General features: G+C 46.7%; 1 protein-coding gene across 3 annotated transcripts; it reads left to right on the top strand.

Moving 5' to 3' along the window:
- Positions 1–4,850: 4,850 nt before the first annotated feature.
- On the top strand, positions 4,851–19,612 carry RAD51AP1 (RAD51 associated protein 1). Of its 3 annotated transcripts, none has more exons than XM_083181618.1 (9): positions 4,851–4,992; positions 7,996–8,045; positions 9,809–9,941; positions 10,917–11,026; positions 11,700–11,780; positions 14,105–14,260; positions 15,571–15,720; positions 16,483–16,623; positions 17,846–19,612. In XM_083181618.1, the coding sequence occupies exons 1-9, from the start codon at positions 4,865–4,867 to the stop codon at positions 17,971–17,973; spliced, it is 1,077 nt and encodes a 358-aa protein (XP_083037744.1). In that variant the 5' UTR covers positions 4,851–4,864; the 3' UTR covers positions 17,974–19,612. The 3 variants fall into 3 exon arrangements, with proteins under 3 accessions (XP_083037744.1, XP_083037743.1, XP_083037745.1); XM_083181617.1 differs by having other exon boundaries at positions 4,854–4,992; positions 16,480–16,623; XM_083181619.1 differs by lacking the exon at positions 4,851–4,992 and adding an exon at positions 5,104–5,249 and having other exon boundaries at positions 16,480–16,623.
- Positions 19,613–27,161: the final 7,549 nt, after the last annotated feature.

The raw sequence follows: 27,161 nt of genomic DNA on the forward strand, positions 1-27,161 counted from the left end.
CAGACACATAGGGACAGAGCGCAGCACTAGTCAAATTTCTGTATGTTTAATCTCCCAGACGGAAGTAGTCAAACCGTGCAAAGTGCGTTGCAGCTAGTCCAGATCAGAATCACTCAGGGCCTTATTCTGATCGGAGCGGCCAAACGTGCGTACGTTCGCTAATAACGTACGCTATCCGCACGTGGCCGTTGGGGTTAAGTCCACCCACAACTCAGCCGCATACGTACGGACAGAAACAACGTCGAAGGGGAGTGGCGTACAAATGTGCGTACGCCAACGTACACGGACGGGCCAGCCCTTACACTCCGACAACTGGCGTACAATTGAGCGTACACCACCGTTTACGGACGTCTCTCGTCCGTCTTCCCACCGACTTCTTGCGGCTATCTGAGCGTACGCCAGCTTGCACGGACGGGTCCCTATAGTTTTCAATAGAAAAGTCAGCTTATGTCACCGCTCGTGAGAGTGAGCGTACGTCCGTGTACGCTGACATACCCTTCACATATATGGACCTGCAAATCTTGCCTTTCAACTATAATTATGAAAATTAATTAATTGATTGAATTAATTAATGTGCAAAATAGTGGGCATGGGCTTAAAACATTGCTGAAACATCCTTTGTAGGTGTTAGATGTGGTTTATGTTATTGTATCATAAATACAAAACCTATGTTTGTATTAGAGTGAACACGTTGACACATGTCGACTTTTGTAGATTGAGTGTGCTACTGTGTAAAGTCTATGAAAGCACGTAGTGAATGTGTCTAACTGTTTAACAAATACCTACCTTAGCATATATAAGCAGGTCTTAAAAAGATTCTTACCTTAAATTAAACAAACCTTTAAATGTAGAGAAGTATGGAAAGATAAGCTTCCAATGTGTTTGAGTGCTGTGTGTGGCTTGCAGGTAGTGAAATCATGGTTTGGACTTAATAGACTGCAGCATTGGTTATTACATTCAGGTGTATGTGTTTGGTAGTAAGCAGCGTAAATTAGCAAACCCAGGCGCACGCTGGCATGCGGTATCTGTAGGGGTGGTTTGAGATGGCGGTTGGCGGCCGCCTGTTTTGTGTCCGAAATGAACGGTGCTGTAGGCGATCGTGCGGTAGTAGCACCGCTCATTTTTGGTGCACACCCCCGTGTACGCCCATATTTACGCCCATTTTCCCTCATTATTTCGGCCGCTCCCCTCATCACGCCCCTATGCCGCCCCCAATGCCCGTACACTCGCGTATAGGTTTTTTCGCACGTAGAGACCCGTCCGTAAGCGTTGTGGAGTGTTCGCGCCTGCGCATTAGCGAATGTACGCATGCGCAGATCATAAAAAACACCGGGACGTCCGCGTACGGCCCGGCCGCTCCAACCAGAATAAGGCCCACAGTGAGCAGGTATACCACCACACACCTATTGACTATTGGACCATGTTGACCTTTTGACCCTGTCCTCCATAAGTGGTCGACCATATGACTAGACCTAGACATTGCAGATCTAATACACCATAAAAGGGCAGGACCTGCCCGCTGTCCGGATTCCCTTCTCCGGGATGCCGATGTCGGTATTCTGACCACCGGTCCTCCGTGTGTATCCCCTTTAAGATACTCTATTCAGCCAACCCACCAATCTGCTGGTTTGAATGAAAATCTGGTAATGTATAGGAGCTAGTGACAATCGCCCATTGGTTCCAAATGCTAGGAAATGGTTGCACCTAAGCTGGCAGTAAAGCTTAAGAATACGTATCTAGCCAACCAACCAGCCACTTCCCTGGTTGGAACCAAAATCATAATGTATGTGATTGAAAAACAATTGACCATTTGCTCCCAAATACTATAAAACAGACCAAAACTGTGACAGACAAATCGGTGAGCACCAGTTTGACTGAAGGACTGATTTTGTGCATCTGGTGCTAGAGTGTGCACGAGCAACAAGTGATTCGCGATCGGTCACAACAAGATTATAGTTGCAAAGTGAGTGACGTAGTCAGCATTCGGGGTGGTAACAGGAAGAGTTTGGGTGTACACAGGCGTATCATTGCCATTCAGATGGTGTTTTCTGGGCGTGCATACATAAACAGCTGCAAAGCCACTTACAAGTGGAGAGGCCTGTGTGTCCCTGGAGATCAGCCTGCGTGTCTACAAAGGTTCTCGGGCCCGATGTGCGACGATGTTATCGATGTTTCTGCATTCATGCGGCGCTGTATGCAAATGATGCGATAGCAGTGGGTGTTCTTTTGCAGGGGTAACCTTCTACCCATATTAGTACATAATCACAATTGTATACGGAAAATCATTGCAACAAGGGTAAGAAGAACAACAGCATCTGAATGACCCTTATAATCTATATTACCTACCAGTTAATCTTCCTCTATATTTTGTTAGATTGAGGTTGGAAATCTAAGCCAACATGGCAGAACGCACAATTTATGGGATAAATGGTTGACATAATCTAGGTCGACCACTAATGGTTTACAATGACACAAGCAAAAAGTCGACACTGGAAAGATCTTATGCAAATGTCAACTATTTTCAATGTGGAGTGCACCAGGGGGTAAATTATAAATATATTCATGTGAATACTGGGTGTGGTATGGCGCTCCGACAGGGGTATCCCGACTGCCGGTGCTCCGCCAGGGGGGCGAGCGCAAAGTAGTCCCTTGCGGGCTCGCTGTGCTCGCCACACTGTGGGCTGGGTGACTCGCTATGCTCGCCACAGGTTCTATTCTCCCTCTGTTGGGGGTCATGGACCCCCACAAGGTAGAATAGCCCCTGTGAGTTGGGATGCCCCCTGTCGGAGTACCCGACGTCGAGATACTGACTGTCGGGATTCCTCCTGTCTGAGCATCATCCGGCAACGGTGAATACTATATGAGTCACTGTCCAGCTGCCATCATGTGCTCCTAAGGATTGAGTGGGGACAGTATAACAGCAGGACGCGAGAGCAGCTCCTCACCTTATATATAAACAGGGCTACAGTTAAATGTTGCTCCTCCGCAGCTGCACTATGCAGTTCAGTCAGTGAAGAAGCATTTAGACAGTGTTTGGCTGGGTGAATAAAGGGTAATATATAGTATATAGTACTGGAGGTTTCCAAGGCGCTGGAAAAACAGAAGAGCAGCTCAATATAACCAAAAAACTTGTTCAACCAAAACAATAAAGGGTAATGTCTTCAATGTGAGAAGACATTTCTTCGATGTAGCCGCCGATCGTTGGGACCGGCACCCTTTCATCCCGTCTGATAATGATTAGTCGATGACAGGGGGGGGAGGAGAGGCCTGCAATCAGATCTATTTCTAATGACATCCGAGAGGGACATTCTAATATGCCCATGATCAGTGGCGTTGCTACGTTTTGGGCACCCCCCCCCCCGCCCAGTCGCCCCGCCGCCTATGCTAACCCCCTCCCCCGCAGTCTTACCTATCGCGCTGGTCCCGGCGGCTCCGTCCGTTCATCTGCTGAGGACCACCACAAAATGGCCGCCCCCGTACAGCAGACAGTTTCAGAGAACTGTTTGCTATATGGGGGCGGCCATTTTGTTGTGGTCCTCATCAGAAGAACGGAGCCGCCGGGACCAGCAAGATACGTAAGTCTGCGGGGGATTGGAGGGTAGGTAACTATAGCACCGCAGCCCCCGGCGCCCCCACATGCACAGCGCCCCCCCGCGGTGGCGGGGGCTGCGGTGCTATAGTTACGCCCCTGCCCATGATGCAGACACAGGAGTTGAGCAGGTACAGACTAGTGCTGCACAAATAATAGTTGAATTAGTGGTGGTTCCTGAAAATGGATTTGGCATGAAAAGCCGGCAGGCGGGATCTCGGCGTTTAAAATCCCGACGCCGGAATCCTGAACGCCGAAATCCCGAACGGCGGCATAATGTAAGACTTTTTAGGGCACATTAGCGTGCCACGCATCAAATGTCAAACATCCAATTTGAGACGATTTCTCAGCCCGATTCATCGGAATCGGGTAAGAAGTGGCCAAAATGGACTAGTGTATGGGGGACATTAGAGTACAAATCTATTCAAGTACTCTCATGATATTAGTCATTGGCACAAAAAGGGTTGCGGTGCCGTTTATAAGCTTCACTTTGGTTGAGTAATGATATGTAACTAAAGGCTTCAATGTCATTTTTTAAATTTATGAAATAAAATTTACATTTAAAGACAAAGAGTGCCTACCCAAAAGGAGAGTACTTTTTCTCCTGGGAGGTGATTCTTGATTGCCTATGTATTTTGTATTTAAAGTATTTATTTTTATTAGGGTACATTATGCCAAAGCAGTTTTTTTTTCTGGGGGGGGGGGGGTTATTTTATTTTTGCAAAATGGGCGCATTTTCCTAATTAATTCCAATAAAAATAGGTCTTGCAATAGTGTATATGTACATACTCCCACTCTGCGCTGAGCGTATAGATAGATAGATAGAATTCATTAGCCGTTTGAATTAGCTACATTTGCTGAAAACCACATTATATGACAGATAAACTTTTCCACGGACAGAGCACCTAGAATTCCATCAATTTATCATTTCCTAGTACAAGTGCATACCCTCCAACATGACCCATTGCATTTGGTACACAGTGCTCTGCTCCTGGACTTCCCTGGTAATGTAGGATTACCATCACCTGTGTGGAACTAGGTAATTGACAAGAAGGGTGTTTCAACTCAGGTGATGGCAATCCTACATTACCAGGGAAGTCCAGGAACAGAGCATTGTGTACCGAATGCAATGGGTCATGTTGAAGGGTATGCAAGTGTCAGTATGTATCATGCAGCTGTCACACAGCTGCCGCCACTCATAGCAACCACATCACGTGACTCTTATGGCAGGCAGCGCACACAAGTACGCGGCGCTGTCCTAGAGCCCAGCGGCGAATGATCATGTCATGTGACTTCTCCGCACCACGTGATCAGTCAGCTGATCGTTCGCGTCTTCTGCTCCCCGGCAGCAGATTCGCGATCTCCTCCGACCCCTTCATAAAACTAGTCGGTACCATGGCCCGGTTAGTAAAAAGATCCGTACTGTGCTTTACTCCTGTAGAGGGTGAACTTATTATTTAATGAATTGTTGATGTTTAACGCGAATAGAGGCGACGTTGTACCATATGGCGAAAGTGCGGGCGCAGATGCTCAGGGAGGGAGAAATGCGCGGGTGATTTCAACTGAGAGTGGGTGTCAGTGCGGCAGTGTGCCCGGCACTAGTCTCGGGGTAATGAGCGGATGCCATCGGGGATCCGGTCAGCATGGACAGGCCTATGAGGTGGGTGATCATCGCAGGTCGGGCCGGAGAGGACACATAATTAGCATACCCTCCAACATGACCCATTCCATTATGTACAAAATGCTGTTCCAGGACTCCCTCTTATATGATTGCCGTCACACCTTTCTTATAAATGAAATAGTTCAATAAAGGTGACGGCAATCATAAACTAAGGGAAGTCCAAGAACAGAGCATTTTGTACCTAATGGAATGGGTCATGTCGGAGCCTGGTATGAATTAGGTCATACCGTGTCTTTAACCATGACATTTATGAACTAACTACACAAGTTCTCATCCAGCCAGAGATCCTGTGTAATTCATGATTGTCCTGGTTCAAAATAATGTTAAGTCTACACGCAATACACAGTGAGACTCTGGTACACACATGTGTAACTATTGTCTCCTCAGCATCTTATCTATATGTCATCACTGGGCACCTGCCTGCACGTGACATGCCCCCTCATCACCTGGCACCTGCATACACACAACCTACCCCGTCATCATCAGTCCCCTGCCTACACATAATAATGCCCATCACAACCCAGGCATCTGGGTTATACATGCCCCATACCTCCCAGCATGACCCTCTTTAGGAGGAACACAATGCTCTGTTTCTGGACTTCCCTCTAAATTTATGATTACCATCACCTGTTTTATACAGGTTACTTGATAACAAAGGTGTTTCTCCACAGGTGATGGTAGTCATAAATTAAGAGGGAAGTCCAGGAATAGAGCATTGTGTCCCTCCTGGAGAGGGTCATGTTGGGACGTATTCATGCTCTGTCATCAGGCACCTGCTTACACATAATGTTCCCTGTCACCACCCAGGCGGATTCAGTACTGAATCCCGGCGGTCGGTATCCCGACGCCGGAATCCCAACAGCCGAAATGCCTATAAGGGGGGGACGTGGATTGCCCCCCCTTGTGGGCTCGCTGCGGGCCCGGTGCCTCGCTACGCTCGGCACACTAATTTATTCTCCCTCCAGGGGTGTCGTGGACACCCACGGAGGGAGAATGTGTCAGGGTTTCGGCGGTCGGGATTCTGAACGCCGGGATCCCGACCGCCGGGATTTTAACTGCATCCCACCCAGGCACCCGCCTGTACGTAACATGCCCTATCATCACTGGGCACCTGCCTACACATAACATGTGCTGTCACCGCTCGGACCCCTGCCTACATGTCGCGTTACCGCCCGGGCACCCGCCTGCGTGTAACATTACCCATCAATACCCGAGCACCTGCCTACATGTAACATGTCCCATCAAAACCTATGCCCCTGCCTACACATAACCACCTGTGCAGGGGAAACATCAGCCAGTAGCTGGAAAATGCTGATATGGGGTAAGGCAGTAATGCAGTATGTATAGAAAGGAGTGGGCTACATTGAGCTGCCTGCCAAAGCCCTGGCCTATTGTGCCTGTGTCCTTTACAGTCATTCACTGACCATAATGGGTTCTACAAAGAGACTAGGGGGCACCCGTAAACTGGGTGGAGTCCGACATGCCCAATAATCAGCTATCCAATTTGTCCAATCAGCTATCCAGCTGGCTGCGAAGGTGTCCGGTTTTAGACCGTATCCCTTTGCTGCCTGTCGCTGTGGGTAGGGGGACGTGGAGCGTCTGACAGGAGAAGCAGCAGCAATCCACACTACCCCAAACCCAATCAAGCGAGAACTGAGCGGAGGAACCAGGGAGACGACCGCCGAACGAAAGACAGAGCCCGACACGAAGCAGTGATGTCACCAAGGAGGCCGTGGCACAGAGACCATACAGCCAGTGCAGCAGGACGGGAGCAAGGAAGCGACGCCGGGAACGGGAGCAGGTGAATCGGTAGGTCTGTAGGCAAGGCACTGGGGCAGGAAGGAGCGATCAAAAGCTCCACCTGCCCACAGCCCCTGTCAGACTCTCCACGTCCCCCTACCCACAGCGACAGGCAGCAAAGGGATATGGTCTAAAACCGGACACCTTCGCAGCCGGCTGATCAGGGAGAGAGGACACAAGGAACGCCCAGACCTACCACCGCAGCCCCCCGACCCGAGCGGCATCTACCACCACCCCCACCAAGGAGGAAAACTATCCCCTCACCCTCCACCGTCCAACACCTGACGGGCAGTCATTCGACAGCCGGGCACCAGCAAAGCAAATCAAGGAAACGGCACAGCGGGACGCCGCAGCCGTAGGAACATCTATACCTGAACTGTAGCCCCCCTGAACCCCTTCGCATCAGAAGGAACATGCTCGACCCCCATTCCCCCACACCCACAGGAGTTGGACATTCTTGCCCAGAAACCCACGCAAAGCAATTTTAGAAACTGCATGTTTATTGCATAAGCATTTATACTACCCACCATTGTGCCGTTGATTGTAACATTAATTGAAACAGCAATGGTATCATTTGAATGTAAATGTATTTATACCTGCACCATTTGAAGTAAAATAGTTTTACACAAAATCTCATTGTTCATTCATCCAACTCTGGATCATTCATACACCCCACACCAAAGGAGCGGAGCGCTACACTAAACCCCACCTTTACAGTTTGTCAACCCAACCCGGAACGGTCAACCGGGTAGTGAAGCAGCTAGCACCGCACAAGAGAGGACAGTTCGCAGACTACCAAAAAAACTTTAAACATGTTCTTTAAACAAATCTCTGCATATTAGTATATGAAATTAGGCATGTTGCTGTCGATAACCAGCATGTTAGAAAGGCATTCATAATATTTTTCCAAATCTCTCTTTTTCAGGAACAAAAAAGCAGTTAATTATTCCCAGTTTTTAGAATTGGATAATGATGGTAAGTTTATTTTCCATAGCAAATCATTTACATGCACAGTTTCTGTATAAGGAAAGGATTTCAGTTTCTCCTCCCTCTATGATGTAACCAACCAGTCACTGACTAATTTCTTCAGTTTGACTGTGTGTGAGTTAAAATTAAAAAGACACTGGCAGGGACGAATAGTACCAAATATGTTCTTTGTGAAGCCATGCATAACACAATGCTGCTATAAGTAAATACACGTTGCAGCCAGAAAACATTAAGTAACTAATATTGTGTTGTAGTATAAAAGAAATGTAATGGGGCTTAAACGCGGGCGACTGTGCTAAGCGATTATAGATCATTCAGCACACAGCACTGTGTGCTGAGCGATCTGTCAGGGCCAGTGTTCTCCGGTGAGAACACTGGCCCTGACTGGCAATCTGACTAGATTTTATCCTGCATGCAGGATCTTAACCCCTTCAGTGGCAATCCCGAGAATTTTCCGGGCTGTGCCGCAGTGCCCAGTCTGGCAAGCCCGGAAAATTCTCGGGATTGCCACTGTTTACAGCCGGGCAGCGCTGCTGAGTTCAATCACTGAACTCAGGCAGCTTCAGCGTTGCCCGGCTCCCTCCCCTCTGCGGCGGCTCCCTCCTCCTCCCCTCTGGGTTTTGTATGAAGTCCCCGGCGCCGGCTTATGACAAGCCGGCTGCCGGGGACAGGGACGTGGCACAGGTCCGGGTAGCCGCTGATTGACAGTGCAGCCGCGCTGCCCGGACCCAGGGAACAAGTGGTGTTTTTTTTTTTTAAGGGAGCGCTCCCCATAAAAAAGTCGCCCAGTGGGGAGCGCTCCCAAAAAAACAACCCACCACTGAAGGGGTTAATCACACGGCGATAGCAACGCGAGGGGCTGCACATCACTATACCTATGGCCCCTACACACGGAGCAATGTAGAGTCATTTTCTAAGCAATCTAGTCAGATTGCTTAGGTAAATGGCCTGAAATCGCCCCATGTGTGTTCTATTTTATAATGCTGTCAGATTACCTGGTAATCCCAATGAGCCATTACCCACCTGAGTGGCATGTCTGCTAATAAGCACCTCCAGATGCCTCAGTGTATAGCAATCCTTACATACTGTATGTATTTGTAAGAATTATTAGTCATTTCCTTTGTATAAGATATAATTGTTTTAATGGGTGCGGTATGACAGCCGGACTGTTGGGATTCCGGCAGTCAGTATGCCAACCCTGGAATCCCGACCGGCGGTACTCCAGGTAGAGGCGAGTGTAAAGAAGCCCCTTGGGGCTGTCCTAATGCAGGACAAAGTTAATATATAGAACTGATGTAATATCCATAGAACATTGGTGTCTGTTTGTTGCCTCCTGCTCCTTTACATACTGATTCTATTAGCATTAGATAGAAGATGTATTAAAGAGGACAGATTGTAGTTGAGAGGTTGTAGAGCTAGAACCATGAAATTAAATATTAGTACAAGTCACAAGCATTAAAGGTGCCCATACACGGTCTGTTCATCGGATCCGTTCAGCACTTAATTAGTATACATCGCATGCAATGCAATGCGATGTAAAGCTAGTACAAAAAGTATGTGCAGCACGTAGTTTTTGTACCGTACGATGCAATGCGCGGGAGCATGCATCTCGGAGTACAAAAGGGACGCGGCAGAACGGAGCGTGTGTGGGCTCTTTAAGTGTTACAGATGACCGTAATGTAACCACGAATGAGGAGTGAGTGATCCTTTTTTATAAAAGGATGGATTATTATTATATTTTATTTGTACAGATGAGGATTTTGCTTCCTCCGCACCTCTAAGTAAAAAAGCACGAGTAGAGACCAAGAAGGAGAAAAAGGAGAAACCCCCAAAGGAACCACACAGACGGGAACATACCTCACCAAAGAATTCACAGGGCAAAAGGTGATTTCATACACATTGCTAATAGGTTAAGCCTCTTATACCCCTTAATAGAGAAAGCGGTGAAAGACCCGGGATTTAAAGCACAGGTTTTGTTTTTCAGGTCCCTGCTCATTACCCCTTTCAGACAGTAGAAGACGTTTGCTGGGTCAGCCCGAGTCCTTCTGTGTGAAAGCTCAAAGGCCAGGATAAAGTCCCAGGATTTTCATCCCAGTTTGACCCCCTTCACACAGAAAAAGACTCAGGTTGACCCTGCAAATTACTGAGTCCAAAGCTCTGTCTGAAAGTGTTATTACAGACTTATAGCGCTTTAATATCGCAAACCTGGGTTTTTGAACCCGGGTCATAACTTTTTCACAGTGAACCTGGCTCGCCCCACTAAAAACAAGGAGACCCGGTTTTAACCCTTCTTATAACCCAGGTTGAATTGCCAGGTTATTTGCTATGGTGCTTTCACACTGCACCTGGAACCGGCAATAACCTGGGGTATAAGTGAAATGGGAGAGGGGGCAGATGTATCGAGTGAAATTGTTTCTTTTGATCACTCAATACAAATGAGAAATAGTGCTCCAGTCAATCAGCTTCTGTTGTGTTTGCAAATTGACTGGAGTTGATTGGCTGTTGCACCGTTTAGCATACCTAACGAGTGATTACATAAATGTGATTTGTTAAATCTGCCCCTAAATCCAAGAACTTCAGTTCCCTTTATACTATACTTATCCAATCGTGAGACCACTGGCCCTGGCTGGCGATCTGACCAGATGTATCCTACATGTAGTGTTTTAATCGAGTGGGGCTGTGCATTGCTATGCCCCCTACAAACGGAGCAATGTAGGGTAATTTTCTAAGCGATCTAGTGAGATCACTTAGAAATTGGGTGGAAATTACAGTGTGTAGGCCCCATTAGACTCTCCCATACATTTTGGTGTGTATTTTTCTGTTCAGTGACATAGATGTGTGTTATGTCTCCTTTGTCAGAGTGCCTTTGGACGACAAACTTTACCATAGAGATTTAGAAGTTGCCTTGGCGCTCTCCGTGCAGAAAACAACCGCTGTTTTGGAAAATAATGAAAATACTCCACCAAATGGTAACTTTGCTCTCAATGGATGGTTTTAAATACTAATACAGGTCGGGTCTCCCTTATCCGTGTATTCCAAAAACCGAAATATTCAGAAAACCGTTATTTTTCAGAATGTCTGTTTTTTGTTTTTTTTTTCCCCCACCCCCATTTTTTATACTTACCTTGTCCCCCGATGTCCACGGCGGCCTCCGGGATCCTTTTAAGCGGCATCTCCAGTCCCAGGGGTGCATTGCACAACTAACTGCGCGGTCACGTCGGTGACGTCAATGCGCTCCTGGGACACCATGGATGTCGGGGGGACAAGTATGGAAAAAAATTATTCCAAAAACCGAAAAAATCCCTTATCCAAAATGGTCCCGAGCATTTCGGATAAGGGATACTCAACCCGTAGTATCCACATTGTTTTTTAAAAGACAATTATAAACTTTCCAGTTATATTTACTATTCTATATAGAAATGAGATTTAGTGACAATGTAGCATGAAGTTGTTCTGATTACCTTTTAGTGTCATAGTGTTCCTTCTGGTCTTTTTTGCTGATGGCTAACACAGGGAAGCAATAAATACTTTGTTATTTTTATGTTAGCGCAACTATTGTACTTGGTATTTGTGTTATTTGTTCAAATTCATTACAATAATCTGGATTGGCTTTATTTAATGATTAATATATTTGTTTTACAGAAGCTACGCCATATGTCGTTGATAATCCTACAGATGCCGAAGTGTCTTTCTCAAATTGCAGTGTGGACAGCAGTACACTAGGTAATTTAAGGCCCATACACACTAGGCCCGTGGTTCCCAAACGGTGCGCCACGGTTCCCTGTGGAGCTGCAGCGCTGCGACAGAGGTGCAGAGAGTGGAGTCAGCTGCTGGGGGTGCGCTAGTTAGCGCCGGGAGGGGGCTGGCAGTGATGAGAGCAGAGTCTGCTGCCGGGTGGAGGGGGGGGGGGGGGGGATGCTGGAGTGTACACCGCTACTTAGCAGTGTGGCGGCTATAGCAGAACTGATTGCTCGGTGCTGGATGGCAGGCAATCTAGTTCTAGAGAGGCGTTGTATAATAGGGAGCTACAGGGGTGTGGGAGGGTGCGTTCTACAGGTGATTTGACAAGGATCAAGCTGGTATGTAAGAGGGGGGGTTCCTGGTGCATGATCTCTATAGGTGCTGCATAGTAGGGAGTTATAGGGGTGGTTGGGGGGCATGCTATAATAGGTGATTTATACAAGGAAAGGGTCAGGCTGGTTATACCCCTTTTACACCTAAAAGCCAGGTCTCGCCAGGGCTTTTTCCATGAAAGCATCTCCCATTGTCAGCTTTTCCATTGCAGTGAACGGGATGCAACCTGGGTTTACCCATATACAGTACGCCACGATCTGGGTTCAACCTGGAACATTTGAAATCCCGGGTCAAGACCCTTGAAAAATGATTCCAAGATTTTTACTGCATTTTTAAATGTAGGAAATCCCCTCCTGGTGGGGCTTTGCTGCGGAAGGTTGGCTATGGCTGCTCTCCGCAGCGCTGCTGTGTGAGGGATCCAACACTGATCCCTTCCAACATGCTCTGAGGCCTCCAGAGTCTGTGCACATGTACAGAGGGACTCCCGTTTCACAGACTTGGAAGGCCAGGCAGCAGCAGGAATCTCAAAGGGCAGCTCTTATCGGAAGGCATGCGATGAGATGCGATTTTCCTATGTGATTTATTCACTGCTCTCGGTCAGTGAATACATTACAAAAATCGGGTCCGATATAAATTGGGATGCGATCGCATCCGATATCTGATCCGATTTTACCTGTTATAATGGCATTTAATGTACTATATATACTATAATTAAATGACATATAATTCGGCGAGTGGAGCAAGCCACCGAGCCGGAAGCATGGCGATCGGGGCTCGCTGCGCTCGCCGAATTATGTCATTTAATTATATAGTACATAAAATGTCATTTTTACATGTAAAATCGGATCCGATATCTGATCGCATCGCATGCCATACAATAATGGCATGCGATGCGATTTTTTTATCGGACCCGATTTTTGTAATGTATTCACTGACAGAGGGCAGTGAATACATTACATAGGAAAACATACAATAATGGCATGCAATGCGATTTCACTACCCTGAATAGCCCACTACGCAAATGCCGTAGTGGGCGCCGTGCTAGGAAACAAATACCCAAATTTTTTCTATTTTCAGATACTTTCAGCTCAAAATCTGCTAGTATGTATGGCTGGGCAACCGCAGTGGTTCACCCTCTGTGAAAATTGCTGGGCTGTGTGAAAATCGCTCAGTGTGTATGCAGTTCTCTGACAGATCCCTCAGCACACAGCGCTGGCACATCCCTGTGCAGTGCTGTATGCTGAGCGATCTACATTGTTCAGATCTCTCAGCAAATTCTCCCTGTGTGTAGGCCGCTTTACTGATGTATAATACATGAGAGGTATAATCAGTTGTTTGAGTAGATGTAGGATAGCTTCTTATCTCTTTTACTGTGATAACCTCACTAGTTGTTACAGATGAGGATAGATTTCACTTTGATGACCGTTTCCTGACAGTGAGTGATCCTATACGTCACACTTTTCATATTCTGAAGCTTGACCGCTAATAAACTAATCATCTTCCAGCATCTGATTTACCACAACCAGGCAATACACATCATCTATAACTCTGTATAGCAGCTCCCGGTAACTTTGACGTGTTTCATCTTTTATTTTGCTCTACCCATATAGTGATATTAAAGGATAAGTCACAATGCCATCCTTGGTGGAGATTATTATACTTATTTTAAAGTACGGATTTAATTGATTATATTATAAAGAAAGGGAGATGTATCCAACCTTAGTGAGACAAATTGAAGTTACTTTAGAAATCGATCAGCGTATGTCATTTTATAGATTAATAGATAAATGACAGTAGCTGATTGGTGGCTGTAAGTAACGTCTCCATTTTATCTCTTTGATACCCCCTACCAAAGAGATGTTTACCAGATGTATAAGTCGCTAAGAACCTTCTAACCATAAAGTGCAGGTAGTTCTGGGTCTTTACTGAAATAATCTCCAGCTGGGTGATTCACCCTCTACTGTCCTCCACAGGATTGGATGAGATCACGGATGGTAATGAAGAACTGGTTATTTGCAGAGGTCGCAGACAAGCTGCGTCTAAGGCCATCACTGAACAGCGGAAACTCCTGGCTGATGACAGCGGAGATGAAGAGGAGGCAGACGACTTTAAGCCAGATACTGGCATTTGTAAGTGATAGACTCTAGTGTCCTACAGATGTTAGGTGCATAAACCAGTAGTATATTTATATGAATTTGATCTGGCATATATTGGTTCACCTCAGTCTCAGCCCGCCTCCACTCTGTCCAGCCTCTCCGCCTATGTTCTCTACTCGCACACCCTGCCTCTGTCTTACCCCATACCTGAAGACCAAAGGTAATGGAAAGAACTTGGCTTGACTACCTACACCATATGCCACCCCCACCACTGAGCTGCTTAGTCAAATTTGTTACTAAACTGTGGCCCTGAACTCTCTCTCTCCCTGGGCCAATATTACAAATCATTGTCTTGAAGTCATCATGTGTGTAACAGAGAGTTTGCATGTTATTGTTGCCAAGTACCTCTGTGTAATATACACCTAGATCTCCTAGAAGACTAGTGATCCTGCTAGGATGGGGCCGGAATGCGGGCGTGTGCCTGCCCTATTGGGATTGGGGCGGCCCAGTCAGCTTTGCACATGGGGGCATGTACAGACATCAACATCCCTAATGGGGGGGGGGGGGGGGCTACGCAGCACCTACGGAGGTTTCTGGGCTTTCCCCAAGCTCTTTATTTAGTGTGAATAGATGCATTCATTCATGTGTGGGCATGGGCAAGCTGTTTTAGCAGGGAGCCTTTTGCCCTTTAAAAATTTCAGGTTGCTGAAACAGACTAATGTAAAGACTGCAAGGCTGCCTCAAGCTCAGTGCCCAAAATAAGCTAATCTTTACCCCTACTAGTGCCACTTCTGCGCATTCCTGGTGGTAGACAGTATGATTACCTTTCGGCCATGCTCTGTGCATTGTGTCATCATTGAATGTGCCCTCCACGTCACATATCTAGTCTTCACGCACTTATTCACTTGGGACATATCCAAAACCTTTATTGTCACAGCATTTTTGTGAGACCCTTTACTGCAGCTGAAGGCTTGATGGTAGTAAGCTACTAGTGGCCTGATAAATTCTATGATCTCCATGGGATTGTAAGATCAAGTAGCTGCAGATCAATTTTAACATGGTTATTGTAGACCTGTATACCTGACCCTGTTTTGTATCTGTAGTTGAATTTTGCATAAGGAAATTGAAAGCTAATTATATATTCATCTGGTAGAATCTTGAAAAATGAACCATTTCTGGTTTAATCCGTGTGTGTTCGTATATAAATAATAATGTGTGTGTGTATATGTATGTATGTATGTATATGTGTGTGTGTATATATGTGTATATATATATATATATAATTATAATGTCGGAGCAGTCCTGATGGCTTGTGAAGTGTGCGTCATCTATTTTTCATTCAGATACGGACTGCGAGAGCGACTCGAGCTTTAGTGGTGAGGATGAAGAGTTTGAAGTGAAGAAACCTAAAAAAATATCAACAAAGAAAGTTTCTAAGCAAAAAGTTAAGGGTGGGGAAAAGGAAAAAAATGCCCCAAAGCCCAAGACTGCCGGTAAGATCAGTGTTTATCTACCGTTCTATACATATCTGCTGATATAGGGGGTTATTCTGGTTCACTCCTTCTGGCAAATTCCTTCTTAGCTGGGCAAAACCATGTGCACTGCAGGTGGGGCAGATGTAACATGTGCAGAGAGAGTTAGATTTGGGTGGGGTTTGTCTTCAAAGTGAGATCTATATTGCAGTGTAAAAATAAAGCAGTCAGTATTTTTCCTGCACAGAAACAATATAACTCACCCAAATCTAACTCTCTGCCTGCCCCCCCCCCCCCCCCCCTTCCCGCAGTGCACATTGTTTTGTCCATTTGCGAAGGAATTTGTCAGAAAGTGTGAACCATAATAACCCCCATAGTCACATGTCAGAGCTAGGAGGGATATGGGATTTAACCCTTGGGTGGTATGCCCGGAATTTTCCGGGCTCAGCTGCGCTGCCACAGCGGACTGTCCCGGAGATTTTCCGGGCATACCACTAATATAGAATAGGGGTGCTCTGTAGAATTAACACTTCTGTAACACTGACTTTTCCCAGTGCTGATGGCTCTTCTGTCACATTGTAGAAGGGCGGTTTCCTATCTGTAGATTTCACCGAAAATGTCCATCCCCTGGAAGAGGGGCCCCTCACCTCTATAATGCGCAGTGGTTTTAGAAGCTGTTAAAAATAGTTTTGTTAGACATAGTCATTCTTGGATTGTTTCAAACAGCAGTTGATGGATCATTTTATATTATGATCCTAATGTTATATTTGTGCTCTGCAGCAGTTGTAACCACTACCACTGTGCCCATTAAAATGAAACCAATACAAGCCAAGGCAGCACTGGTCATTTCACCTGCACCCCCGAAGCAAACTGTACTCTGTAGCAAGCCAGTAAGGACGACCAAACCAGCATGGACTCCTCCAGGTAAGCAACATGCCCTGAGTAACAGCAACCAAATGTCACCAATAAATACCACATGACAAGTGTAACAGCGGAGTTGTACTTTTAATGCAACCTGACTGCATGTGTGCTTCCATACTTACGTCTGACAGAAATATATACATTTAATCTACTCTTACTTATAAAGAAAATGTTTTAGACTTTCCACCTAAAGGACAATTCCGTTTGTGATTGTTTACTAGCTGTACGTGCCTATGACACAATTCCTCTGGGTTATTTGCTTGTCATAAGGTTACCACGCAGAAATGGGATGTCAGGCTGGATGTATTGTCATGTTGTGGCCTAAACGGGGGTGCCGAAGGGAGTAGTTACTAACTACATGTGGCCCGGCCTGTTGCAGGGGCTTGTGGGGATCCAGTGGCTAAGGAGAACAAATGCCCCCCTCCCCTTTTGCAGCACGCATAGAATTTTAGCTTTTTTTTCTTCCCTGAAGGGGGCATGGTAGGGTGGGTTTCCTATTATGGAAACAAGTCATACCATTGTAGAGTTCACTCTAGCCATTTAGCGGCATCGTGCTAAAACGGCCTGGCCCATCCGTCCCTGCTGGAGTACTCAGGTGTAGCACAGCACCTACTTAGGTGCCGGGCATGCACCTAACAGAGACCTCAGCGGGCAGGGCAGCCCACTTTAGTGACGGCCATGGGCCCAGGCCGCCGCATTCAGAGTGCCCTGCCCTGGTCCTGGATGGATCACTGCTATTATCCCAGAGGATAAAGGAAGGTGGCCCCAGGGATCCCCCTAGATTAGGGTTTTAGGAAGCGCCACCTTGTTACGTGGCCCACTGGTTATTAAACAATGTGATCCTCATGGATACTGTGCTGCTGTTCAATTGTTTCTCAAATTTAAGCTAAAACTACTCCCGTCATCCTACTGTGCTTTATATGGTCTCTGATGTAGAAAAAATGTTGCACTGATATACATGAGACTTCATATTGCTTTATTAAGCACCACCCATACATAATGCATTTCCTAGGTCTAGCCAGAATTCATGATCAGTCGATCAGCCAACTAAGAAGGAACTAATGACATTACCGAGGCACGAGGAGCCTCATGCCCCTGTGTTTTCACTGGCTTCTAGTCAGTTTACAGACAGCTTCTGCCATTCCAATATGCAGCGATCTGTATGATGCTAATGCTTTCTCTTCTGAGTTCTAAAATCATCCTTGCTTTGTTTCTTAATCTACAGCTTCATCGGGATCGGTAAGCAGCCTACTGGGAGGAGGAGCTGTGCGGTCTCCCAATCAGGGGCTGCGCCTCGGCCTGTCCAGGTTAGCCAGGGTGAAGCCTTTACATCCAGATGCCATCAGCCATTGAAACTGGGCTTTTCTAATAAGGTGACAAGTCTAATGTATAATAACCTGCACCGATGACCGCTGCAAAGCAATTCCGATGCACGAGGAACTTTTACTGGAGGTTTGAAAGTCCTTATTTGTCATTGGTAAACCTTAAACACCGCTGGTGTAGGATTTATGGCGGTCGTACGTGATGGTAAATATGGATATGAAGATTGCTAATGGATGCCCTTACCCGCATTTCGGAAACGACTATTTCAGCCGCCTTCGCTCAGACACCAGAATTTTTTTTTTTGCAGTGTACTTCTTTTATCTTTGATGACCTCTGTGGACAGACCACTGATGGAAGTTTCAGTTCCTGGTTATGGCCACAGATACCCCTTTCACATTGCACATATAACCCATGTCGGACCTGGGTTGGTGATGTGTCGACCTGGGTCAAGGTGCGGTGTGAAATCCACTCCAAATAACACTTGTCAACCAACCTGGCATTTCAACTCAAGTTTTCAGAAGGGTTAAGCCCTGGTCTTCCTCTGTATAATGAGCAACCCAGGTTTAGTCTGGACTGGGTGGGACCTGGGATTGCGATGTGAAAGGGGTAACAGTGCTCTCGTGGCCATAGTATCGCCGGAGTCTCCAGGCTACCAACATTTTCTTTCACAGCGGCAGAGATTTTAATTTTCAAAATGTTACGTCTTCGGCTATAAAGGAGCATAAATAATGGGCGTCTCCAGCCGTCAGTATCTTCACAAAAGGACAAGTGGATGAATTAATGTTAAACCTATTTATGTTTTTGTGAGGAGGTATAACTATTCTGCGATGTGTAGTCCTAAAAAGCAAGGATAGGACATTTATTGTTTAAAAAAAAAATGTGTATAGAACATATTCAGATATTGCTTTGCATTTTCCACTGTGGTGTTGAAGTCATTGGGCAGCCTATTTGTGCTCTCACTTAAGGAGCCCATACACTGATCTGATCCTGATAAATCGGGCCAGTTTGGTGTCTCCTCAGGTCCAATACGCGGTCCCATGTGCATCGGTCCTGAGTCGCTGGTCGGATCTGCTGGCTGTCTGACCCCTGACCTGGGAACTCCCTCCCGGCGGCGAGCCGAGCAGGGATGCATGCGATCCATCATAACAAATTGCGATGTGGTGCATATAAACATTTGGGTCCATCTTCTGTAACTTTATTTTATTGCTGTCCTGTAAATTGTATTCCTGATATTTGTTTCATATTACTACCATTGTAATGTTTTTAAACTTTATCAATGTTTATTACCTGTTATGGTGATGATTCTTCTGTCCTTCATGTAGTAGTTTTTTCCCAATTCTCAAGTATCTTCAGCCATTTTTTCAGGATTTCTGCCTGTAAAGGTGTATAGGTGGCTTAGTTACTAACCAAGCATAAATAGAATGACTCGTGCATGGATAAAGAAATCCTGAAAACATGGCCTGTTGAGAGCATCGGAGTGGAAAACCACTGCTTCATGTTGTCACCTAATTATCATTTACGATAGTCTTTTATATGTACATTTTGTATTTTACTTGTGCGTGACCTGCTATTTTTATGCATCTTTCTGCTGTAAGTCCATTATATGTACTTTTAAATGGAGAGATTGATGAGTGTTTGTAAAATATTTGTTCTGTGTAATAAAAGTAAATGTAAAGGATTTTTTGTTGAGTTTTTGTTTTTCGAGGTAGTGATTATATTGTTGCCACTGAACTAGACACTATAATGTCTGGTGGGGCGCGGTGCCCCTGGATTGGTTGGGCTGGATGGCTCTAATGCAGAACACCTTTGCATTCTATTAACACTTAACACAATGTATTTTATTCGGGATGCGGACATTTGGTCTACAGCATTATGGTAGACAGTCATTAGGTCGACATGGGTCTAGATTGACATGGTTCTAGGTCCAAAGGTCATTAGGTCGACAGTCAAAAGGTCGATATGGGGCTTTTCACTGCTTTTTGAGCCAACATGTGCCGACAGGAGGTATTTCATGCCCTACCATCCACTATGGCGTGGTGGGAGAATAAAATAGTGTGCCGAGCGTAGCGAGGCACCGTGCCCGAAGCATAGCAAGGGGATGCGGTGCATCTTAGACTGTGTCCATGTCAACTGTGTTGACATTCAGGTAAAAAAACGGTGAAAAACACCATGTCGACCTTTCGACTGTCGACCTATACAATGTCGAACTAATGACCTGTCGCACTAACGGCATGTCGAATTAATGACCTTTCGACCTAGACCCATGTTGACCTTTTCCCATCTCGACCTCATGGTGTCGACCTAATGACTGTCGACCATAATGCTGTAGACCAAATGATCCCAACCCTTTTTTCTCACTATCACTATTTCTTTAATATTTGAATGACATTTCCTTGCTTGTCCCACACATTGATCTGCTGCCCGGATTCCAGCACAGAGTAGCGACCTGGTACTGCATGGCACAGGGTCTTATTCTAGTTCACTCTTAGAGGCAAATTCCTTCTCAAATGGACAAACTCATGTGCACTGCAGGTGGGGCAGATGTAACATGTGCTTAGAGAATTAGATTTGGGTGAGTTATTTTGTTTCTGTGCAGGGTAAATACTGACTGCTTTATGTTTACACTGCAATATAGATCTCACTTTGAAGACAAACCCCACCCAAATATAATACTCTCTTCACAAGTAATATCTGCCCCACCTGCAGTGCACATGGTTTTGTCGATTTGAGAAGGAATTTTCCTCTAAGAGTGAACTAGAATAAGGCCCACAGTGCTGCCGGCTGCCTCTACTGTACTGCGCACTAACTTCTTGTGGTATATTATATACACACACTATAGTTCCAGTAGGCGTGGAGTTGCATGCTTGGTCTTGTAGTGTCCCCAATGCAGTTATAGGAGAACTCTGGCTGCTCACATACTGTATGAATGGGGGGAGAGATGTCGCGCTGGTTTCTATGAGTTCTTAAAATAAAATCATATGAGATATTTATATACCCTTCCTAGTATACATGACGAGTATTAGGGGCTTACCAGAACACATGAACTTGGGGGTAAGTTAGTACAGTTCTGTGTGGCTGACGTGGTTTATTTACTACCACTGCTCATACTATATCCAAATAACCTATATAGATTCTGTCATTTTGGGACCATCCATTGACTCTTTATGGCTGCGTGTATATGAGTGACAGGGAGTACTCCAATTGCTGGGTGTGATGCTGTCTTTTTCAGGGTTACGGTGACCTATAGATGTGTCCACCTTTTGCTTAAACTGCACTAGGGAACCCCATGTGGCTGCCGCAGGTATTGCACCACTTTACATATGAAGTAAATGCGTCTTAGTTGCAGCGCTGATGCAATAACACTACATTGCTATGGAGCGCGGACGACGGGCTGGCATTACATGTAGTTCTTATACCCGCAGTTGTGTCATGATGTCGTGAATGTATGATTATGTTCCGTCTGCAGCTTTGTATGCCTTTTATACCAATTCCTCTGTGATATAAGTAGTAATCTAGGACCAATGAGCAGAGAAATCTTATCAAAGATCTGCCTGGAGGTCTGATTACTGTAACCACAGGAGCCGATTGGGCTGTGAGGGTGTTTAATCTGTTCCCTGTGCTAGCTGTGAAGCTGTCTTCGTATAATTGATACACTTGACTCCAAGCTTCAAAGAGGATGAACTGGGTAATAAAACCGCCCATGGACAGGTCAATAGGAAACTCTGTTACATTACTACACAACTAAGCCCAGCAATGGAAGAGGGGAGATGATTTGACTTGAGATGTAAGTTGGTGGTTTCACAGAAAGCCAGGAGAGTTGAGTGACAGTCTGTGTTGGGAATTGTGGACTTAAACTACCGTTCAAAAGTTTGGGGGTCATTTAGAAATTTCTGTTTTTTTTCAATGAAGATAACATTAATCAGAAATATACTCTATACATCACTCTATACATTGTTAATGTGGTAAATGACTATACTAGTTGCAAACGTCTGGTTTTTAAAGAAATATCTACATAGGTGTATAAAGGCCCATTTCCAGCAACCATCACTCCAGTGTTCTTATGGTACATTGTGTTTGCTAATCGCATTACAAGATTAATGGATGATTAGAAAACCCTTGTGTAATTATGTTGGCACAGCTGAAAATGGGCTTGCTTATTAGAGAGCTATAAAACTGGCCTTCCTTTGAGCTAGTTGAGTTTCTGGACCATCACATTTGTGGGTTTGATGGCCAGAAAATAAGAGAACTTCCATGTGAAACTCTACAGTCTATTCTTGTTCTTCGAAATGATGGATATTCCGTTCGAGAAATTGCCAAGAAACTGAACATTTCCTACAATGGTCTGTACTACTCCCTACAGAGAACAGCACAAACCGCTTCTAACCAGAAAGAGAAGTGGGAGGCCCTGATGCACAACTGAGCAAGAGTACAAGTACATTAGAGTCTTTGGTACTCTTTACTTATAACGGCGCCCACGATTCTGATCGTGGTCATCGCGGGTAAAAAATCGCGGGCATCGCATGCACTAAAAAAACGGGTGCGATGCGACCGACGCGATGCCTGCGATTTCCCATAGGTAACAATGTTAAATGTCTCTATTGACCCGTTTTTACTGTTCAATGCCTCAATGGTCCCGATTTTTCCATAGGAAACAATGTTAAATGGGCCACAGAGCCCAAATAGGCACCCTGAAGTGTGAAATGGCCCCCACAATTGTTAACGCCACCCCACGATCAACGTGAACCCGAAGCGTGGCGAGCGCAGCGGTACACGTCCTCCGACCTTTTCATACCCCCACTATCCACGTCGGCGTGGAGTTGAGAATAGAATAGTGTGGCGAGCCACCGAGCCCGCAGCGTGGCGAGCGGACGCGGATACCTATGAAGCCCGCGAAGGGACGCGTTTACCTGTGAAGGTATCCGCGTCCGCTCGCCACGCTTCGGGCTCGGTGGCTCGCCACACTATTCTATTCTCAACTCCACGCCGACGTGGATAGTGGGGATATGAAAAGGTCGGAGGACGCGTACCGTCGCCGCTCGCCACGCTTCGGGTTCACGTTGATCGTGGAGTGGCGTTAACAATTGTGGGGGCCATTTCACACTTCAGGGTGCCTATTTGGCCTCTGTGGGCCATTTAACATGGTTTCCTATGGAAAAATCGGTTCAATTGAGACCTTTAACATTGTTCCCTATGGGAAATCGCGGGCATCGCGTTGGTCGCACCCGCACTAGCATGCAATGCCCGAGTCTTTTGTTTGAGAAATAGACGTCTCACATGTCCTCAACTGGCAGCTTCATTAAATGGTACCCCCAAAACGCCAGTGTCAACGTCTACAGCAGGGGTGGGAAACCTTTTTTTTGCCAAGGGCCAATTGTATGGTGGAAAAATCCTTCGGGGGCCATATGTGAAAATTTCTCTTACAAATTGTCCTGCTGCAGCCGTCGCACGCTCCCGCGGCTGCCGCTGAATAGGACTGACAGTCTCCGGTTGCTGTTAATTAAGAGGAAACTCGCATACGGCCCCCGGGCCTGAGGTTCCCCACCACTGCTCTACAGCAAACTACTCTGCAGAGCAGCTGTGATCTCCAGCTCCCCATGGGACACTGCGACCTGCAGGAGGGACAGTCTCCAAATAGCACGACTGTCCCGCTATATTCAGGACAGTTAGGTGGTCTGTTATGGGGTAGATTTATTAAGCCTAGTGAAGTGATAAAGTGGCTGGTACTATATCACCAACCAATCATCTCCTAACTGTTCAATCTGCAAACAATTTTCTTTGCTGCAGGAGGAAATAGCTAAACTGCATGCTGAGCTACGTAGAATGTCTGTGTCCTTGGGACCACCACTGGCTCAGAGAGCCCCCAGAAGGGATTCAGTATGAAATCCCGGCGGTCGGGATCCCGGCGTTCAAAATCCCGACGCCGGAATCCCGACAAGGGGGGGACGTGGATCGCCCCCCCTTGTGGGCTCGCTGCGCTCGCCACGCAGCGGGCTCGGTGCCTCGCTGCGCTCGCCACGCTAATTTATTCTCCCTCCAGGGGTGTCGTGGACACCCACAGAGGGAGAAAGTGTCGGGATTACGGCGGTCGGGATTCTGAACACCGAGATCCCGACCGCCGACATTTAAACTGCATCCCCCCAGAAGACATTCTGCATGGACTGCTGTGGGCTATGAAAGGCAGAGACTTACAGAGGGCCTCAGACACATCCCCCAAGTGCAGGGGCTGGCTGGCAACTTTTAGCCTGGGGGGCAAGTCCAGAGCATTGGCCCATAAGTAACAGCGCATCGTTAAATGGAGGTTTAAAAAATAAATAAATAAGTACTGTATCAATAAAAAAAAAAGATAACTGGACACCACAGGCTGCTCCCCCTGAATAATAACAGGCCATCACAGGCTGCTCCCCCTGTCTTATAAGAATAACAGGACACCACAGGCTACTCCCCATGTATAATAATACCAGGACACCGCAGGCCTATCCTCCTGCATAATAATACCAGGACACCGCAGGCTGCTCCCCCTGCACAATACCAGGACACCACAAGCTGCTCCTACTATATAAAAACAACAGGACACCACAGGTGCATCGCCTCACACGGTACAAAACGCACCTTTAGGCTGTGGGAAGGGAGTGTTAGGGGTGCAGGGGAAGAATTCTCTCTATTAGGACGCTTGTATCAGTACTGACCCCTGGCATTCCAACCACGGGTCATACAGATGTGACCTATACGGTACTTACACACATATAAACATACATATATACCTACACACATATATACCTACAGTACATATGCATACTGTATATACTGATACATATATACCTACACACGCATACATACCTAAACACATAAATATTCTTACAGGAATATACATACACAGACATATACATGTGAACCAGGCAAAGATTGTCAAGATAGTGAGAAAGGGGCTCTAGGACCCAGGAGTAACTCACTGTCGGTACTGTCAGATGTCTCTCTCTTGTAGGGATAATTCAACGGTGGGGCTGTGGGCATTTAAAGCAGCTGCTGCCACTGCCTTTACACTTCTGCCCGGCGCAGGCGGGAGACTGGGCTGCTCCCGTGCTCATTGAAGATCCTCGGCGGCAAGTGAAACGTAGGGCGGCATGACGTCATAACGGCCGCTGGAAGGGACTGAACCAAGTCAGTAAGGGGAGAGGGGGGATGATGGTGCAGCCGCCGGACTCCCTGTAGGTATCCTTCATTCCCGGCCGGGACCCTCCGACACTGTCAGGCTTGCATGGCCGAGCATGCAGCGGTGAGTGACAAGCGGCACAGCCGCTCACTTGAATCATGTGGGCGGCGGTGCTGCCCGTCACTGCTCGATCGGCCATGCTGGAGCTGCGGCACGCTCAGCCATCCACTCTGTCACACTGGCTGCCTGCCACCTCTAATCCGCTGCAAATCCGGCCCTGGGCGGCCTGCAACAGTACCTGCTAGAGCGGCCCGGGGGGCACATGGCACCCTGCCCCCCGGCCCAGCCCGCCCCTGCCCAAGTGGTCACACTGCAAAACTCATATGCTGCTCTTGCAGGGCTGGAATGTATGACCAACATAGGCAATAAAGAACAGGAAGATATGGGAACTTCTACTAACTGTAGGACCAGGAAAATTTCACCTCCAAAAACGGACTGCACTTCTCTTGGGAGATTCCATTATTAGAGGAGTAAATCTGGAAAATGCTACTAGAGTAGAGAAACAAGTACGGTGCTTACCTGGAGCCACAGTTCCAAGAGATAAAGAACACATGCTAAGAATTGTAAAGGCAGCAAGAAAAGATGGGGAGGAGGATGTCATCGTCCACCTAGGCACAAATGACCTGGTTAATACTGAAGTCATGGCAGTAAAAGATAAATTTAGGAAGTTAGGAACTGCTCTAAAACAGGTGGCAACCACTGTAACTTTTTCAGAAGTATTGCCAGTACACCAAGGGGAAGATAGAACTCTGAGAATCAGAAACTTCAATGTTTGGCTGAGGAATTGGTGCAATGATGAGAGATTTGGATATTTAGGTCAAAGTCAGGCTACCTGGCAAGACAGAGCCTTATATAAAAATGATGGCTGCACCCATCTTCAAGGGAAGTGTATAGGCAGCGCTACTAGTATCGGAAACTGGTGTGGGCATATGTACAGGTAGCACTACTAGTGTCGGGAACTGGTGTGGGCATATATATATACGCAGTGCTACTACTGTTGGTAACTGGTGAGGGTTTTGTATAGGCTGTATGTGTGGGCATATGTACAGATGTAGCCTGGCTCATCTTTGCAGGGGCTGGCAATTTTATCCCCCTCCCCCCCGCGTGGCAACGGAGCTTGCCTCCCCCATCACCGCCCTGCCCCCCCCCTGAACTGGGCAGCGTCTCCCTGAAGCGGAGCCTGGCAGTGAGACGCTGCCCAGCCGCCGTAATACTGGGATGCGCGTGCGATGCACATGCGTCCCAATCCCTATCGCTGGTGCTCACCAGTGAAAGGGATCTGGCGTGCGCCGGCAATAGATGAGCAGCGCTACATCTGTATAGGCAGCGCTACTAGTGTCGGCAACTGGTGTGGGCATATATATATATAGGCATCGCTACTGTCGGCATCTGGTGTGGTCATATTTATAGGCAGCGCTTTCTTGCTTGATGTCATGGGTTTACATGCTCATTGCCAGGAGTTTCATGCTCCCTGCCCTGTGCTGAGGATGGGGTACATGTTCGTTACTCATGGCTGCAGGCTCACAGCGCATCAGTACTCCCAGAATCTGCCTTTCTGGGTAGTGGGGGGCGTCCTGACAGACGCTAGAGGTGCAGGAGGACCTTTAGTGTCTGTTTCCTGTAAGGTAGTGGCCATTTTTTGAGTGGTGCAAGATCTCTGAGCCTCCACTCCCCCACCCGCTTATCCTGGCTCCTGTATTTATTTTTAATTGAACAGCAGGTGCGGGATTCAGTGGGAGATTGGTAGCAGAGTTGAATGCCTCTCTGGATTGCTCCTCCCGCCGTGCTTATACAGCTTACTGAGTTCCACCAGCTCTGCACACAGGCAGCTGCTGATGCAGACACTGACACACACATACTGTACTGTTACATGGACAGACTATCGCTGACACATAGACAGACAGCCGCTGATACACAGACAATGACACTAGGACAGACAGATGCTAAAAAGCTGATACACAGACATTAACACACAGACAGATGTTGACACACAGATATTGCCACAAGG

This window comes from Crinia signifera, chromosome 4 (genome assembly GCF_055691185.1).
Source record: "Crinia signifera chromosome 4, ASM5569118v1, whole genome shotgun sequence".
In the NCBI taxonomy this organism is placed as follows: Eukaryota; Metazoa; Chordata; class Amphibia; order Anura; family Myobatrachidae; genus Crinia; species Crinia signifera.

Excerpts from the sequence above, each read along its gene's own strand:
- RAD51AP1 (XM_083181617.1), top strand. The coding sequence starts at position 4,865 with ATGATCATGTCATGTGACTTCTCCGCACCACGTGATCAGTCAGCTGAT. Across the intron at positions 11,027-11,699 it reads TGAAAATACTCCACCAAATG|AAGCTACGCCATATGTCGTT; the intron begins GTAACTTTGCTC and ends TTTGTTTTACAG. Across the intron at positions 11,781-14,104 it reads TGTGGACAGCAGTACACTAG|GATTGGATGAGATCACGGAT; the intron begins GTAATTTAAGGC and ends TGTCCTCCACAG.